The sequence below is a fragment of the Tyto alba genome, unplaced genomic scaffold (assembly GCF_018691265.1).
Source record: "Tyto alba isolate M040663 unplaced genomic scaffold, T.alba_DEE_v4.0 Super-Scaffold_13, whole genome shotgun sequence".
In the NCBI taxonomy this organism is placed as follows: Eukaryota; Metazoa; Chordata; class Aves; order Strigiformes; family Tytonidae; genus Tyto; species Tyto alba.
Window position 1 is genome coordinate 1,219,544 of NW_024881275.1, and position 16,956 is coordinate 1,236,499.

Below are 16,956 nucleotides of genomic sequence, written 5' to 3' on the forward strand. Positions count from 1 at the left end.
CGTACACAGGGAAGCTACATTTCTTCAAGTGTTTTAATTCTTGTCCATTAAGCTGTTGTGCTCTTAGCTTCCCCTGTTCTCAAATAAAATGGTTTTCCTGGAAAAATCAGTTCTGGGTAGGAAATTAATGTGTCGTTCAAAGCACTTTAGCTTTGGTGATAAAAGTAAGCGATATATTGTCACATCCTGCACTGCTAAGATGTGAGACTTCACAGAAAGGTATCCTGAATTGTCAGTGTAGAAGTGTAAGCACTTGCAAAGGAGCTGCCAGCTCAGCATTTCAAATAACTTAGTTTTTAATTGGAATGATATATGCCCATCTGAAGTACTATTTCATAAATAAACTATCACAGAGGAGTATTAACACTGTGTTCTTTCAGGCTTTTTCTGGATATCCCAACACAGCTTTTCAGTTCTGATTCCATTTGCTACATATTAAACAACTCTAGGCTCTAAACAGCCCTGTAAATCCAGCATTTACCAACACATTTACTTCTGAAGTCTTAGTCAACTTTTGTCTTCCACCTATGATTTGAGGTGTGAAAATACAATGAACCTGAAACCAAAGTGCACTTGCATGTGTGTTCTAATACCATGCCTCTCTAGAGGCTTTATAAATATATAGTTTTCTTCTCCTACTTCAATTCCATGTCTTGAATTTTTACCAGCATATGAAAAAGCCTTGTCTGTTGCTGAGTCTGAACAAGATAAAGCACATATCCAGACTGCCTTGGCAATAATCGAGTATAAACAGAACAAAGTTGATGCTGCAAAGGCACTGCTGTTTAAATGGTGAGTGGAGGGAATAATAATCAGTATGTGATGTTTTATTGTACTGCTGAATCCTCAGATTTAATTTGTGGGGGATCTCAGGTGCTTATTTTCTCTTTGTGTTGCAGAGTAGAAATGGGAGTGGATGTGGTATTGTTCTAAGCTTATTCATGTGATATATCTCTTTTGCTTTATGGCATGTGTCATCTTCCATAATCTTAAAGCAGTGTGGAGTGGAAGGGTTAGTGGGCTGGGCAGTTTGGATGTCTAATATCCTTGAATTGTAGTTTCAATAGGTTTATCTTTTAAGATAATGTTAATCTGTAGTTGTCCTCATCACTAAGCAGTATTTTTGGTCTTTAGCTGTCAGAAATCTAGATGACTAATAAAAGCAATTTCAGTTTAAATAGTCAGGAATCTCCAGAAAATTGTGTTCCAAGTGTCATAGACAGGGACAATCTTGTAGCTTCACCATGAAAAGAAACAGATCTGTATCAGTTGTTCTCTTAAGTCATGAATCTTTTTTCTTTTCAGAGCTGTGGAGGCTAAAAGCTCGTGCATCATTGTTAGTTCCCTGGTAGCTATGGATTAAGAACTAACATCTCAGCCTCCCAGGATCAACTCTCTGTCAATAGAAAACTCCGATAGTGGCTGTACAGTCTCCATCTTGCCAGCAGACTCCTGAAGTTATTGAAAGAGTGAAGGTCGAGGACCTAGTACACTCTAAATCCTGAGTAAATGATGATTAACTAGCTAGGAACATGGTATTTCCTACACCCTGTTAATCAGTGCAGACTTCTATTTTTGTCATAAACATCAACAGTGAGAGTTTTCTAGATTACTTTAGTCGTTTCCATTTAACTAAAAAAAAAAGGTAATAACTGCTTTAGGGAAGTACCACTACAGTGAATATGTCTAGATCTGAATTGGAAGCACAGTGCTGCAAAGGTATGAAGTGGATTTTAGTAATAAGAACAAAAGTGTTGCATTCTAGCCCGATAGACAGATGTCTTTTTTGAGTGGAATTCATGCTAGATGACTTAAAGGGCCCAAGTAGGACCTTGAACAAGAAGCTGCCTTTCTTCTTTTCTCATGGCCAGCTTGGCACATAGATTTTTAGCAATGAGTGTGTCTTTATAGCTAATATGATAGAATCCCACTTCTTACACATCAAAGGACAGCTCCCTTTCAACAGATAATATAGTGCTGCCAATTCAAGTCTATATTTAACAGTTCTTAGAAATTTCTCTTTCTAGGGACTGAAAACAAAACATAGAATTGGAAGTTTACATTCTTGTATTTTGTTTGAAGGAAAAAATAATCATTAGAATCGTGATTCGAAGCCTGTAGTTACCTGATAAGTGAAAGTAAGCAGCACTTTGTTCTGTAGTTATGTTTAGGACATTACAGTGAAGTAACTCCAAACCGCTCTTGCCATGCACTATTTTGTTATTTGCCTCCATTCAGTTTGTATTGCAGTTTATTGAATTGCCTTGATTATAAGAACACCTTCACCTAATACATCAGTAAAGGTGTTTGATTTTGGTTGGTTGTACTGAGCTCACCATTTGTTTTCACCGAAGTTGAAGACCAGGGGATCAACTTGAGTTAAGAATTCACTTATACTAGAAAAATTTGCTGAAAAAAATCAGTAACTGTATCTAGTAGGTCTCCAGTAAAGCTTGGAATACTTGAAAGGAGGTTAAACTGCCTTTTATAATGAAATGAATGGAACAGTACACTGATAGTAGTACTGAAACTGATAGATGGTGGAAACCATGCTCTACCTTACATTGGAACAAAACTTGATGTAAACAAAGCATAATTTCTCAGAATATCTCTGTTCTCAGAGCAGTTCTATGCAGCAGGCTCATTTCTGGCTTGTGTCTGAACTTCTGTTGCAAAGCTGTAAATAGGCACACTACAACTCTGTTTTGTTACTAGTTAGAAGTACAAATGTCTTAAAGAAAACAGTTATCAGTGTTACATGTAGTCTCTTACCATTCATTTTATGGCTGCTGCTGAAGGACAATTAATGTGTCAGAGGCTTGCCAAGTCATTGCACATTATAAGTGTGAGCACTGAAATGGCACATAACCACTGCTGTTTTCCATTTCCTGAGACCTCAAGGATACTGATCTAGCTTGATCCATGATCCCACAGTGAGAGGCTGTTAATTCTGTATACCTTGCATGATAAAAGGGGGCTCAGAAGTAACAAGTACACTAATGTTAACAGTAAGTTTAATTTGTGCTCCAAAATAGTGTCTTCTTCCCTTCCTCTGATTCAACAGCTCATTAAAGGATCCTAGTACGGAAAGTCTGATGGCTTTGTGCACACTAGGACTGGTAAAGCAGGATGCTACACTTGCAACAGCAGCCCTAAAAGAATTACTGAAGCATGAAAAAGGGAATGATAGGATTTCTGAGAGGTGCTTTATTGCATCTGCTGTTTATGCATTGCAAGGTAAAAATGTGGAGGTCCAGAGAGAAGTCTCCAGAGCAATACACAGGTATGCGTTTTGTCTTTCTTTAGGTAGCCTTGTAAATGTATTGATTTGATTACATTGAATAGTAAGCAAACCTCTGTTCACTCGCAGCATTCTTCTAAAAACAAAAATAAAAATTGTTTTTCAAGCATGAAGTCCTCACTTATGGTTGTAGCATCAGCTGACAGAAGGTTACTTTCTGATTTATGGGATCAAATGGCAGAAGTTTCATGGCTTGTTTGCACTTTTCTGGGTTTTGTTTTGGTGACTTTGATAGCTAGATAAGTTCATCATACAGTGTTTTTCATCATATGTAGCAGAACCTTCAACCTAGAAAAGTCTTCAGGGCTTGTATTTCATATTTAACAGCCTCTAAAACTGTCATTCCGTTAGGTAAATGTCTGTGTTTAAATGTGTTTTGATTAGCCTTAGCATTCTAGAAAGGGGGAACTTAATGCCTTTAACAAGACACACCTCATCGTCTCTCCAGGCGTTTTTGGAAGCTATTTCTTACACAAATTGTTTTTCTCCAACTGCAATTAAAATTGCTTGTTCTTCACACTGTGAGGACAAGACCTGTGGTCATAAAGTTTATTTGTTTACTTCCCATGAATATTGATATGCATATTGTACGTTTTATTTCTTTAGCTAGCAATATAACATCAGTATTATGTTGTTCGTTTTAAATGACTACCCATGTCTATTTTCAACCACATTGGGTTGTTTTCTTAATAGAAAAAGATTGACTGGGGATTTATAGCAACTGCCTGCCGAATCATGGAAGACCAGGTTCATATCTAAACCGGAAATTCTAATATCCTTTTTCTTTTCCCAGTAACCCCGAGAATCCTGCCCTCTGGACTCTTCTGTCTCGACTAGTTCCACTGTATGCATCACAAAAGGCAAAAGTAAGTGCATTGCTGTAGTACATGCACAGTTTACAACCTGAGTAGTCCGTGTTGTATCTTAACTAAAGAAAAACCCCACTCTAAAGTACATGGACATTCACTAGTTAAAATAAAAGCTTCAGGCTTCCATACACAAGTGCATACAGAGCAATGAACAGGTACATACTGAAGTTATATATCCACTTACTTGCGTCTTTCATGCAATAGCAATTCTTTATCTTCTTGAAATAAACTTAAGGGAGAAATCTGCTAGAATTATGCCAACAAGAAAAGGCTGTACTATGTATGATTTTTTTGTTTAAGTTTTGTATGTATGTCTGCATGCATATAAATATGTATTAGGATTTACATATGTTGGATTTGGTTAGCCTAGTCAGTTTAACTTTTTGCACTAGCCAGACTTCCTTGCTGCTTCTATGTTTATTATTAGCTCTTCTCCAAATAAATACTCTTTGTCTTACTTTATGTCAATTTTGTAAGCAGAAATAGCACCTGAAAAGAAACTCCTTTCTTTGTGGGGCTAAAATTAGAAACACAAGGTATGGATAAGATCAAACCTGAATGTCTCTTCCTAATTCTTTATAAAGAGATTGTGCTCAAGGCAAGGAAAAGATCTCATTGTGCAAACTTTGTATTTCCGATTAACAAAGATAAAAAGACTGTGGCATTACATTTTATATAAAATCCCTTAATTAATCAATCACATAACCAAATCACCTTTTTTTTTTTTTTTTAATCTTTCAGGGGGGAGCTGTGGCAGGAAATGTCGCACATGTACTTGATGTAAACTGTGGAAAGGTTTGGCTTTCTTAAAATGCAGAGTTTATCATTCCATAAACAATCCTAAAATTAATTCCACCTGATCACTTTATAGTGTTAAGTCACTTTTATGTTCTGCTTTATAGGAAGCCCTGCTGAATATTTCAGTTAATCAGTTGGCAACAGGATGCCACATGTTAGAAGATGAGAAAAACAATTCTCTGAAAAATATTCAGAAGGCAATCCATCTCTGTCCAGGTTAGTCTTGTTCTCAAACACTTCAGTGATTATTTTACCCATCAGAAATGAAATTACTGTGCTAACAGAAACCCCCTACTTTTCTTGGATTGTTTTGTTGTTTTGTGTTATCCATGTATAATTTGGGGAGAATGCTTAGAGTTGAAATTTCAAGTATCGTTCCAAGTTTATACGTGGGGAATTAAACCAGACAGGAAGAAAAAAGTCACTAAGTTCTGAAAACATGAGCAATCTGTTAATCCCTCATCAGGAGAAAAGTATTATTTAGTAATTAGACAAAAAAGAAAAACACATTTTTCACTCGGAGTCAGTGTGCTACACCAAGCAGAAGAGATTTATTCATCTAGCTTGAGAAACTGGATTGGAAATGTGCTGTTACAATATGCTGGTTATGAACTATAGGCAACTGTTCTCCTATTACTAAATGGTGTTCTTCATTAAATGTATAAAGTACAAATCTGCTGGTGTTTTCCAGTGCTCATTTGCACTTGATGGTGAAATACCAAAACTCTGTTTCTTCTGCAGTAATTTTGCTCTGATGTGTTAGTGTGGCTGCAAGTTAAAAAATCTCAATTAATGTTCCTACAGGTACACACCAAAGTATGACTGCTGTTCAAAAGTAGTATGCTTTACATTTTACTGTGTTAGACCTTCAAGCTTTGTTTCATTTTGCTGGCAAAATTAATTATCTTTGGAATGAGGATTTACACGAGTGAAATCTTTAACTGACCTCTGTCCAGTTCAGGACAGAGAACACTCTTCCAGTCGTAGGTGCTCTTCACGGGGCTGGGTCAGGATAAAGCTGAAGTAGCACTAGAAGTAGACACCTACGGCTGTAACTGTCATGCTGGTGGTCAGGCAAGACTCAGTCTGTATGACTGAAAGCTGTGGATGGCATCCTGGGATTTTGCTGCCACTGTTACGCCGCACTAGGTAACAGCCAAGTTTAATCTGTGTAGTCAGAAGTAAACTGGCAGCTTCGGGTTAGCACAACAGCGACTGTGTGAAGAGCATATTAGCTGGCTTTAGAAACACATCTTCATCTTAGAGTTAGAAGAATCTTACTAGTTAGAGACAAATAGTTACCAGCTGCCTTGGGCTGAGCTGGTGTAAGGATCTGATTGAATTCCTTGCCTTGTTCTTGCTATCTCTTACTTACAGTATGTAGTTCCCGTTGATGGCTATGTTGTTATGTTTAATCTGGAAAACACCATTCTAAATGAACTACCAGCATGTTTAGAATGGGCACGAGTTGCCTTTAACCATTGTTTTCTAGATAATCCTGCTGCCTGGGCAGTGCTAATGGCTGCCTGTCATGCTGAAAACACTGTTGCCAGTCTAAACAACACTCAGCCAAAGCGAATGAATCTGGAGATGATACTTTTATCTACAGTTTCAGCCAAAAGTAAGCTACACAAGTTTTCTAGCTTAACAAAGTAAAATAAAATTGAAACGCTCTAAGCTTGCAATACTCTTCTAACTTCAGAAACTTGCAAATAAGCTGAGAATTGCTCTATAGTGGTTTGAGCTGCAACTGTATTTTATCATATAAAAATGCTAATCCTAATATGCACAGATAGGGTTAATTACTTAATTGCAGCTTGCTTTCCCTTCCAAAGCCTCAAGTGCTTTTTTAGCATAGGACTTCTGAACTCTGATGCCTGCATGGATGGATGGTTGTATTGCAGCTCAGGAACACTGCTTACAATGGAAAGCTGAAGTACTCTTGAGTTCTGTAACTTTTCCAGTAGAGGGATAACCTCAGTCTCAGTTTTGCTCAGTATCCGTGGTGTTTGAAAACTGGCATTAAAATTCCGTGTTTGATTGATTGTTCTCAAACCATTAACTCAAGCAGTGCATTCTTTTTTCCCCTCTTCTTGCTTTCAATTTTACAGTCTTTTAATGATCCTACTAATGAAAGAAGCTATGTCACGTGAATTACTCCTAAAAGTTCTCACTTAGCAGATCTAGACCATGTGACATGGTATGGCACTACATCATACACAGTAATCTGGTTAAGTGCTTTATCTGTTTTTGCAGCTGGAGAAAATAACCTTCCACATAATTATATTCAGACTCTGGAAGACTGGTGTCTATGTCAAGCTATTACCAGTCTAGAGGAGGCTGATAAGCTCTCAGAAGCTGCAGCTCTTTGTACCAAGGTATGGTGGCATCATTCTGACAGATTGTAGTAGCATTGCATAAAAATCACGGTTTATCTCGACTTTGAAATAGCAACTGACTGTTCCATCAGAGCTACAAGATGCAAAAGTTGTTGGAATTTCCTCCCCTCCCCAAAATACTTACTCTGTTTGCAACATCAAAACTGTGTTAATAGTTGAAACAATCAGCATATGACATGACAAAGCTAAATCTGCTCGTCCTGCCTTTATTCATTAACACAGAATTAAGCAAAACATTACAGAAATTCAAGTCAAGATGTCAAAGTATGAGACTTGCAGGGGGCTTCAATGTCTTCTGCTCTGTTGTGTTGGTACTCCATTTCAGAGCCACAAGTGGATGCTACAGGTTTAACTATTAGAAAGAAAAGTCTTGAGGCAACACAGTTGGGGAAGAGGAGTGGGATGTTAACAGGCCTCAAGTGTGTGTTTCATGTGCAGAAGACTTGGCAAAAGATAAGCAGAAAAACAACTGGGCTCAGCAGCAGACTTCCCTAGCTTTCATTAAAGAAAATTATGTGCTCCTTGTTTACGGCATTTCTGTATTAATGGGGGAGTTAAAAAATAAATAAATAAGCCAAACCAAACCCAAAACAAACAGATTCAGTGAACATACTGGCTTTCTAGGGGGAAGTACTTTCTCGTCTCTTTGTTTGCTTGGTGAGGAGGTGTTTTCCTTTTCTGGGTAGCATGTCTACAGACCTGTCTCACATTAGCAAGGATCAGAGATTTCTAGACATACAAGGTGGTATCTAGGCATGGGGGAAGGTTATGGTGGGTTTTGGGTTTTTTTTTTGTTAGTTAAATTACTTGGGGAGAGGACAGTCGTTACGGGCAGTTTGGGTAGGAACAAGAGTAACACTGATACCACAAACTCTCACTGACAGTTTTGGACCCCACGATTCTCAGAAAGTAGTATAACTGGGTATGATGAGCCAGGCACTGCAGTTGTTCAATTTGAGACAAACAACATGATTTCACACTTACTAATGGGTGGAAATTGCAGCAAATACTTACAGCTTTTATTGTGTTTCAGAAAGTCTATGTCTGTTCATTATTCACAAAGTAGCAGCTACTTCAGGATTCACAATATATTTTAAAAAATGGGTGAAAAGTACCAGCGTCAGAATAGATCTGGTTTGAGTTAGAATTTGTGGAAATATTGTGATTTGAACAGGTAAAATAACATGTAACGTGATTTGCAGAAGCTTCACATACTTTACCTGAGAAGGATAAAGCAGCAGATGGCTAGTTTTCTGTCTTTGCTTTTTTGCATGAGTTTGTTCCAAAAATTACTCTCTCAGTATCTGCTGTTACTGAACAAGAAATGTCTAGTAAAGTGGTTCTGTTCCAGTGAGAATAAAGCACCTTGGCTGAGAGAACTGAAATTGCTTGGAACATGTACTAGATCACTTTTAGCCACAAAATATTTTGCCTCCATTAGCCCAAAACTTGTAGTGATTGTGAAACCAAAGGAGAACTAGAGGTCTGCCATTTACCTATCTATCTTAAGAAACCTTTAAGGGTAGGACAGGTGCAAAATTTAGAATAGACTTCAAATGTATTTGGAGGGCAGAAAAAAATGTTACCTATTTTCATGTGTCAGTTCCTGGAGCGCTCCTTTGTGCAGAGTAGGAGGAAAATGCCGTGTTGCAAGCACCCTGAGAACACTTTCAATGCAGTTTTCTGTAAAGACTGAAATGGAAAAATCAAAGTATCTTCTGATATTTGGAAATGATAACTCTGGTATCATGTTGAACCCTGTTTTGGTTTTAGGGTTTAAAAAGCTTCCCTGAGCACCCAGCTCTGTTTTTGCTTTTGAGGCAAGTTCAGTGTAAGCAGCTCTTGCAGTCTCACAAAGAACTTCCAGACAACATCCTGAAGGAGCTTCATAAGACGGTCATGACCAGTTCAACTTCAGTTGCAGCCTGGCAAGTAAGTGTGGATCCTCTCCCTGTCTTTGTGTGCTACTCTCAGCAAACTATGCACTGTAAGTGGGAGACAGTTTGTTTCACTGTTTGCTTTTATTTGTTCACCGGTAGCCAGTGACAGAAAAAACAGCTTATATTCAGTTCGTTATAAAGTTGTGACATTATAACTTAATGTAATAGCACAAATAATAAGGACTGTTAGTAAGAGCCAGCAGCCATGGAGGCAGCAGAATTAAAAACTTGAGATAAACCCCTGGCATATGTGTCTTTAGGGACCTGTGATATGGCATGTGAGCAGAAACCAGTGAAATACTTCATAACTCATAAGAATAGATGGAAGTAAATGGTTTCCTAATGTAGTAATATACAGTTCCTTGTTTGGGATCTGAAAATCCAAATAAATCTCCATAATCTCCTGACATCAGGTGTCACCATTCTTTTGAGTAAGTTGAGTCTGCAGGGAAGAGAAATCACTTCCAGTAACAGTGTTCACTCATTCCCTTCCACAGCATCATGAAAGATCGTTTTTGGTTAATATGAAGGTGCTATAACTTGCTTCGTTTGCTGCTTCTGTGAGACAATCTGAGAAGTCTGTCTCACACATGCCAAGAGAGCCTTCTAGTGATGCAGCATATTTATTTCCTAACCATTGCTGTTAGTTAGTTAGTATCTCTACCAATGTTAGCAGCACAGTATTTAAAAAAATTCTGTGAGCTTTCAGAGTCCATTATATAGTTGCAGCATTTATGGTGCTCCCTCTGCCTGTCAAACAAATAAAACCCTGCTTATGGTACAATTCACTGAAGTAGATTTCAGTCTTAGAAAATCAGTGTGAGGCTGCTGCAGAGATCATTATATTGCTTGTTAGAAGGCTGCAGATCTTCGTCCCTTTTGGAACATATGAGTATCATTTGTGGAACAATGGGTTTTTTTGATGCATTTTTCTTTGGCTTGTGAGACTTCATCTTTCTGAACTGCTGAACTCATTCAGATTGGATTTGCAAAATACAGGGGCATGCAAGACATGACTGTGTCCTCTATTTTAGTAATACATTTTGAAAACGGAATTAGGGCTTAGATGCAATCTTCAAGCATCCCTTTTATAGCCAAGTGTCATCTTCCTTACAAGCCGTGGGAAGTCAGCTGAAAGTGTATGTGTTTTGGGGCTGGGGGGAAGGGTTGTTATGATTTCTTTTTTTAATCCAGGCCATGGATAAGATACCTCTGAGAAAGATCTTTTCAGTCTTTAATTAAAAGAATATATTTCTCAGGGCTTGGATAGCATGATGAAAAAGCATGGCTGCTACATCTGTTCCTAATAGATAGATCTGTCTATGCTTTTATGTTTTCTGGCTCTAGACTTCCTGAGACTTAGATAAATGTTTTCGTCTTACTCAGAAGTATCCATCGTGATGCTTACAGGTTTACAAAGTTAGAGAGGCCATCAACTTTGCTTTTTGCTTGAGTTTTTGGCTTTTGTCTAGGTGCTGGTTTTGCAAGCTTTAAGAGTGCTGCTGAACTACTTCTCTGATGGCTGTTCTACTTTTTCTGCTGTGGCTTACCAGGAAAATAGAGAAAAGCTCATCTGGCAGAGCTGCCGTTGTTCCTTTGCATGAGTGTTCTCTTCTCCTTCACATCCTCAGTGCTAGATATCTTCAGCTGCACAGAACTGAGAGCAAGGAAAGCTTTTTCTTCTGCACGTGAATGGATGTTTTACTTTACGAAGAAGTCCTGCAGCTTGAAGTCAAGGATGCACAATGTCACTAGTGCTAATAAATAATTCCTAGTGTGTCTCCTCTTAATATCTTCCATGCATCAGAAAGGGTTAAGAATTTTGCCTCTTCTAACACCAGTCAGTCTTTAGCTAGCAGAAGTCTAAAGGCCTTTGCTTAAAAGCAAGGAATTGGTTTTTTAATAAGAAGTTGCTTTGTTTGCTATTTCTAAATGTGGTTTATGCATCCTGATAGGTCAGGAATTTGCAAACTTGTGGCTATATCTGCTTCAAAAATGTGACATGACTACAGAATTAAAGAGGGAGGAGTTAGAATCCTTTTCCTTCTTTTCATGATCAAATCCAGGGCATCTTGTGCTGGCAGAGCAGGCAGCAGGAGCACGAAACTCTGCACAGATCCCAGTGTCTGCTTCCTTAGCCCCATCTGCGTCCTCCAGCATGACCCTGCTGGGTCAGAAACCGTGTAGCCCAACCCATCATCTGAGTTCAGTCTCACATCGTAATGTCTTTCATGTTCCTGGCATTACTCAGATGGGCTGGAAAAACTTCTGTTCCGGACGAAAATTCGCCTTTTCACCTCTACAGAACTTCTAGAGACAAATGAGGCGCCACACGATGCTCTTTTGGTCTGAGGGATGACTTTCACAAAGCCACTTGTGTTACTTGTTCACCTGTGAGCAAGCTCTAGATGAAGACAGCTGTCAAACAGTTGTCCATGGGTGGTCAAGGGAACTCTGAAATAAGTCACTGCGGTGAGGCGTACTGCCAGCTCTGCAGCAGACTACATTTTCCTGCAGGGCAGCGTGCAGTATGTTGTTGGAATAAGAGCTGGGTGGGTGGTAGTGTTTTAGCTAATAGTATGCAGTGGTACTCTCATAAATTGAACTAAATGATATTACCTAATGGATGTGTGTTTTGGTGGCTCCATAACTGATTTTGTTGGATGTTTATTTTCAGTGGCTGGCAAAAATATATCAATCTCAAAGAATGATGATTGCAGCAGAGATGTGTTACAGAAAGAGTCTGCAGTTGGCGTCACAGCAGGGCAGCTGGAATGGGAAGTTATCCAGTCTGCTCAGGCTAGCTATGCTCGCACTGGAAATCTGCATGGTAGGATAATCAGAATTACATAACTGCATGATTTAACAGGAGTTCATGGGATGTAGGGCTTCTGCAGTATTTAAATGAAGCCTCTGTTTAAATGACTTTGCATTTTATGAATGACAATTAGAGAATAAAATGAGACTGCAAGGGGCAGTGGACTGATTTTAGAATGTCTCTTTGTAAGAGAAGTTGCTGTGAAATAGACACATAGAGCAACTGTGTATATAAAGAGAATAACTTGTTCAGTCAGGCTTATTTCTCTAATAACAGATTCAGTTTGATCATCCAAATTGATTTATCCTTCAAGTCTATATCCTCTTGTTCAGACAATTGCCTTAATAAATGTTTTTCCTGCACTGGTGCCTGGAGACTTCAGTCATATTTCATGTAACTTTATGCTGTATGGTCATTTCTAGACATGGTGATGCCATGCCTGGAAGTATAAAGACAATCTAAAGGAAGTTTACCTTGTAGTATAAAGAAAATTATTCTAGTCCTTGCACAGAGGGGCCAGGTGAACATAACTGAAATTCTTGGCGAGTGTCTGTTCTCTTTAAGCATTGTCACTCTAGAAGTTTGAAGTACACTACCAGACTTTAGTAAAGCCTGGTGAGAAAGGTGGATGCTCCTGTGATCTTGGCTGATGCTTTTTCATGTGTTTTAACAGGTGGTCGAGCTAAGACCCTTAATCAAAGTTGGGCAAAGGAACCCCATATATCCTGAGTGCTCATATAAGAAAAGGCAGTTTTACCAAGGATAAAGCTGCAATGCTGTTGTTCCTGGTGGGGAAAGGTATTCCCCTCAGTGTAGACAAGTTTCTTTCTCACAAGCCGTGTGCTTCAAAAGGCAGAATTTGACAAATGTCAGGATTTTTCCTCCTGTGATTATTCTGTCCATTTTCTAGTGGCCTGATCCCTGTTTCCTTTAGCTCCTAAATGTCTCCACAGGTCACAAGGTACCCTCTAACTTAATTAACACTACTTCCTCAAATGCTGGCCTGAATTGTCTGAGAATATACAAGACTGATTAAAAATGTAATTAGTATGAATTTTATTATCTCATCTCTACTTTTTGCATGAGCAGAACAGCTGATCAGTGGATTTCTGTTCAGCCTCTGTAATCTGTAGTGGCTTAATGAAATGTGCAGAAGCCTGGTGAAAACCTTGCTTAGATCCAAGAAAACTCTGTGTTTGAAAATTGCTTGTCTCCCAATTATCTGTCCAAATTGAAATCTGGGCACCCCTTCAAATACAGTAATTTTAATGCTATCTGGACACAATGGGGATAATAAGACTTTTCTTAAGCCAAAAAATGCAGGGGTTTGCTCAATAGTTACTCTATTAGGTAATTACCATCTTGGAGTTGGTTTTCACTTCTGGTAAAATATGATGTCACTTCTGGGGATAAATTCTGTATTCTAGAGTAGTCTTGTACATGGGATCAAAATTGGCAAGCTGAAGAGCAGACAAAGGTTTGTGGTTAAAACAAGCATTACTAAAACATGTATGGAGAAAATAAAAGGATTATTTGCATAAACAAGCAAGTGATTTGCTGGCAAAGCTTGTCCTAGAATATTTAATGTGACTTTTCCAGCCTCTTCTAACCACTGTTCGTTTGTTTGTTTGTTTAAGAAATCTCCTTCTAACATGCCAAATACTTTATATAACTCAGAATAGCTTGAATTAAACCTGCTCTCTAGAGGGCTGGGAACAAAAACTGATTTCAACTGCGCATAACAATAAAGCCTTTTATTTTTTTCTCTCTTTTTTTTTTTTTTTTTTTTTTTTTTTTCCTTTTATCATAGGCTAATGTTTCAGATGAGCACTGGCCATCCTTGGTTCAGGAGGCAACAACTGAAGCTTTGAAACTTTCTTCTTGCCCCCTGGCAGTTCTCCTACAAGCGCTGCTGCAGTATAATCGCAAAATGGGAGCAAGGTATGCATGATCTGTTAAGTTGAAGTGGAACACACTGTGTAGAAGTACAAGTGGTCATTATCCCCAGATCTAACTCCAAGAACCGAAAGAAAATTGAAAACAAGATTTAATTTGTGAAGTAGTCTGACAGCTAAAAAGGAGGGGGGGCAGGGAAGGGGTTAATAGTGTGGGGAGCAGGAAGCAGCAGTCTTCCTTCTTTTCTCAAAAAAAGGTATATGACCTTCATACCAAGAGAAAAGCAGCTGTAAGACAGCTTTAATTTTAATAGCATGTTGCCTAAATAAGTTAATCATGAAGGCTATACATTCTCAAAGATCTTGTTAAATAGCACAGTCGAAACAGCCATCACTACCCTGTCTACTGCTGGGATTCATTTTGATCCCAAATTGGGTTCACAGTCACAGTTGTGTTCATTCCTGAACAGCCAGGTGCTCACTGTGGCTTTTTGAGGAAGGGGAGGAAGATTTGGGGGACAGAGGCTGGAAGCCTCCTGCTTTGCGGGTTTGTTTATTAAGTCGAGTTTGTATTTTATGGTGTTTAAGCTATGGAAAACTGGAATATTTGTGATGATTTTGTTCAATAATTTCATCTGGTTTTATAGGTAGTTCTAACAAACTGGTTTACTTTATCTGTGGGCTTTTACGAAGGTTCTAGGCAGCCTAATGTGACTGTGATGGTTGTAGATTATAAAAAAATTGGGCTGAGAACATAATTAACATCAATCTTGCTACAATTTTAGATGTTAATTTACATGAACAGTAAGGTATATCAGATCTAGTTGATCTGCCTAGGTGTTTCAAAATCCTGAAACAAGAAATTGATCTGGAGTACAAATAGCAAACCAAAACCAGATGTAGTCTCTCAACAGCCTGTTAAATCACAGTGTACTGGTAAATCACATTGGTTGTAAAGGACAGAATTCTTGAAACAAGAGCCCAAGCTGATGCACTCCTGCTGAATTAATGTGACATCCCTAAAGTTAATTGCCAGTTTTTAGCAGATTTCTAATGACACGGTGAATTTGAAAATGTCTTGGTTAGGTGTAACCTGGTGGTGTTGGAAGGTAGTATCAGCCAAATGGAATTTCAGCCTTTGTGTAGCACTCTTCCTTCTCTTCAGCAGTTTCACATCTTGCATCTGTGATTGCAGGAACTGCAGTACCTTTTGTGAACACCTGGATTAAATATATTGGTGTATAATATTAAATTCTGTTGGGATTATTAAGATCTATTGTAGTACCTACTTCTCTCAGGTGCACTGTCTTTCAAAAGATTTATCTCATAAATAATGTCTTAAACAGAATACCTGCTGTACTTGTTCAGCAGGTCACATACCGAATTTGGAGATTGTGATGAGTTCACAGATATCCTGATGTTTATCATGTTATTGCAGCAGTGATAAAACCTGCTATGTCAGTCTAACTTGGGTTACTTGCCAGCTGAAGCACTAACCTGAGTGTAAAGTATGAAGCACAATAATGGTGGCAGTATTCCCCCGCATTCTAGATGCAACTACATAGGTAACAAAGGAATGTACAATCCACTCCCTCACTTTCCTGGGTGGTATGGAAAGAAGGACCTTCCCTTATGTTACTCTTGGTCATTGCTGCTTGCTCTGTGATACTGGTACCTTACATGCAGCCTCCTCAGCTACATGTGTTTCGGTCTGTGTTTTGGTTGTGCTTCCAGGGAGACTCGTCGAATGTTGGAAAGAGTGGTTTATCAACCGGGGAATCCAGACACCATAGTGTCAGTGGCACGCTGGTACCTCCTGCGACATCTCTATGCCAAAGATGATTATGAATTAATAGATGTAAGACAGTTCATTTTATACAGAAATTCAGTCTGTTTACATTAAATATTGTGCTTGCCACTTGAAAGTGGGGTAGAGGGGAGCCAGGGAGTTGCTGGCTTGCCTGCTGTAGAGGTTGCAATGTGTAAGGATTCTATACTGACAAAACGTACCTGTTTTGAAGCATCTAGTTTGATTGAAAGTCTTCCATTCCTCTGTGCAATAGTAATGAAAAACAAGCAGTAAAATCTCTCTATAATCCAAACTGGCAAGAATTATACTAGTGACTCTCCAGTAGACATGAGGACCATTTTATCAGAATTTTACCAGAACTTATTAATGCACTTAAAATATTTAATTTCCTCTAGCCTTTCTGGAACAGTGTGGTGTCCTTGACCCAGAAGGTTTGAACACTAGAGTGCTGTACTTTCTGTACTTAAGCCTTCTATTATAACTGTAATGGTACATTATTTTCAGTACATAGTAAATGGCACATTAGTTTCTGACAGTACTTCACAAAGGGATTTGGTCAAACTCACAAATCCGCACAGCTCTTACAGGAGATGCAAAGGCAGGTGGTTCATTTTGTCTTGTAATTGGAATCACTTTGCTACTCAAACTCCTAATAACCTCACTGCTGCCACTGGCATGGTGAGCTCTTTTGCCCAGATTAACTGCTGTTCCCTGGGGAGGCTCTGAATCTGTAACAAAGTACATTTTGAGGTACAGCACATCACGTGGGCTCAGCGTTGACAAAAATCCATACACAGACATACAGGTTCATAAAAAAGCTAGAATTAATGAGTTTGGATGATCCTGGTGTGATCACTTGCCTTCTGCAAAGTCATTGTACTTTCTGCCAATGAGTACAATAATAATAATGGGTAAAGATTTGCTTGATGCTACCTAATGGTTTTCCTTTTTAATATGCATAATGTGAGTGGATTATAAGAGAATTGCCAGAAGCTTATGAACATCTGTGAACATTAGGCTGTCATGGGAGCTTTTTTAACTAGTAGAAAAGCTGCACATACAAGTTGTGGAAAATAAATCAGGGAAGGGTAAATTTAAATGGAGGAGGAAAAAGGATAGCGTGGCA

The 16,956-nt window shown here is 38.6% G+C and overlaps 1 protein-coding gene across 2 annotated transcripts in view; it reads left to right on the forward strand.

Annotated features, from left to right (window-relative positions):
• TTC37 (tetratricopeptide repeat domain 37) overlaps positions 1-16,956 on the forward strand; it is a 51,041-nt gene that overhangs the window by 32,799 nt on the left and 1,286 nt on the right. For both annotated transcript variants that reach the window (XM_032993087.2, XM_032993086.2), the window contains exons 31-41: positions 669-792; positions 3,065-3,283; positions 4,095-4,167; positions 4,912-4,965; positions 5,073-5,184; positions 6,461-6,589; positions 7,225-7,346; positions 9,141-9,299; positions 11,985-12,137; positions 13,936-14,066; positions 15,755-15,878. In XM_032993087.2, coding sequence (XP_032848978.1) covers positions 669-792; positions 3,065-3,283; positions 4,095-4,167; positions 4,912-4,965; positions 5,073-5,184; positions 6,461-6,589; positions 7,225-7,346; positions 9,141-9,299; positions 11,985-12,137; positions 13,936-14,066; positions 15,755-15,878 — 1,400 coding nt within the window. The remainder of the gene's footprint in view (positions 1-668; positions 793-3,064; positions 3,284-4,094; positions 4,168-4,911; positions 4,966-5,072; positions 5,185-6,460; positions 6,590-7,224; positions 7,347-9,140; positions 9,300-11,984; positions 12,138-13,935; positions 14,067-15,754; positions 15,879-16,956) is intronic.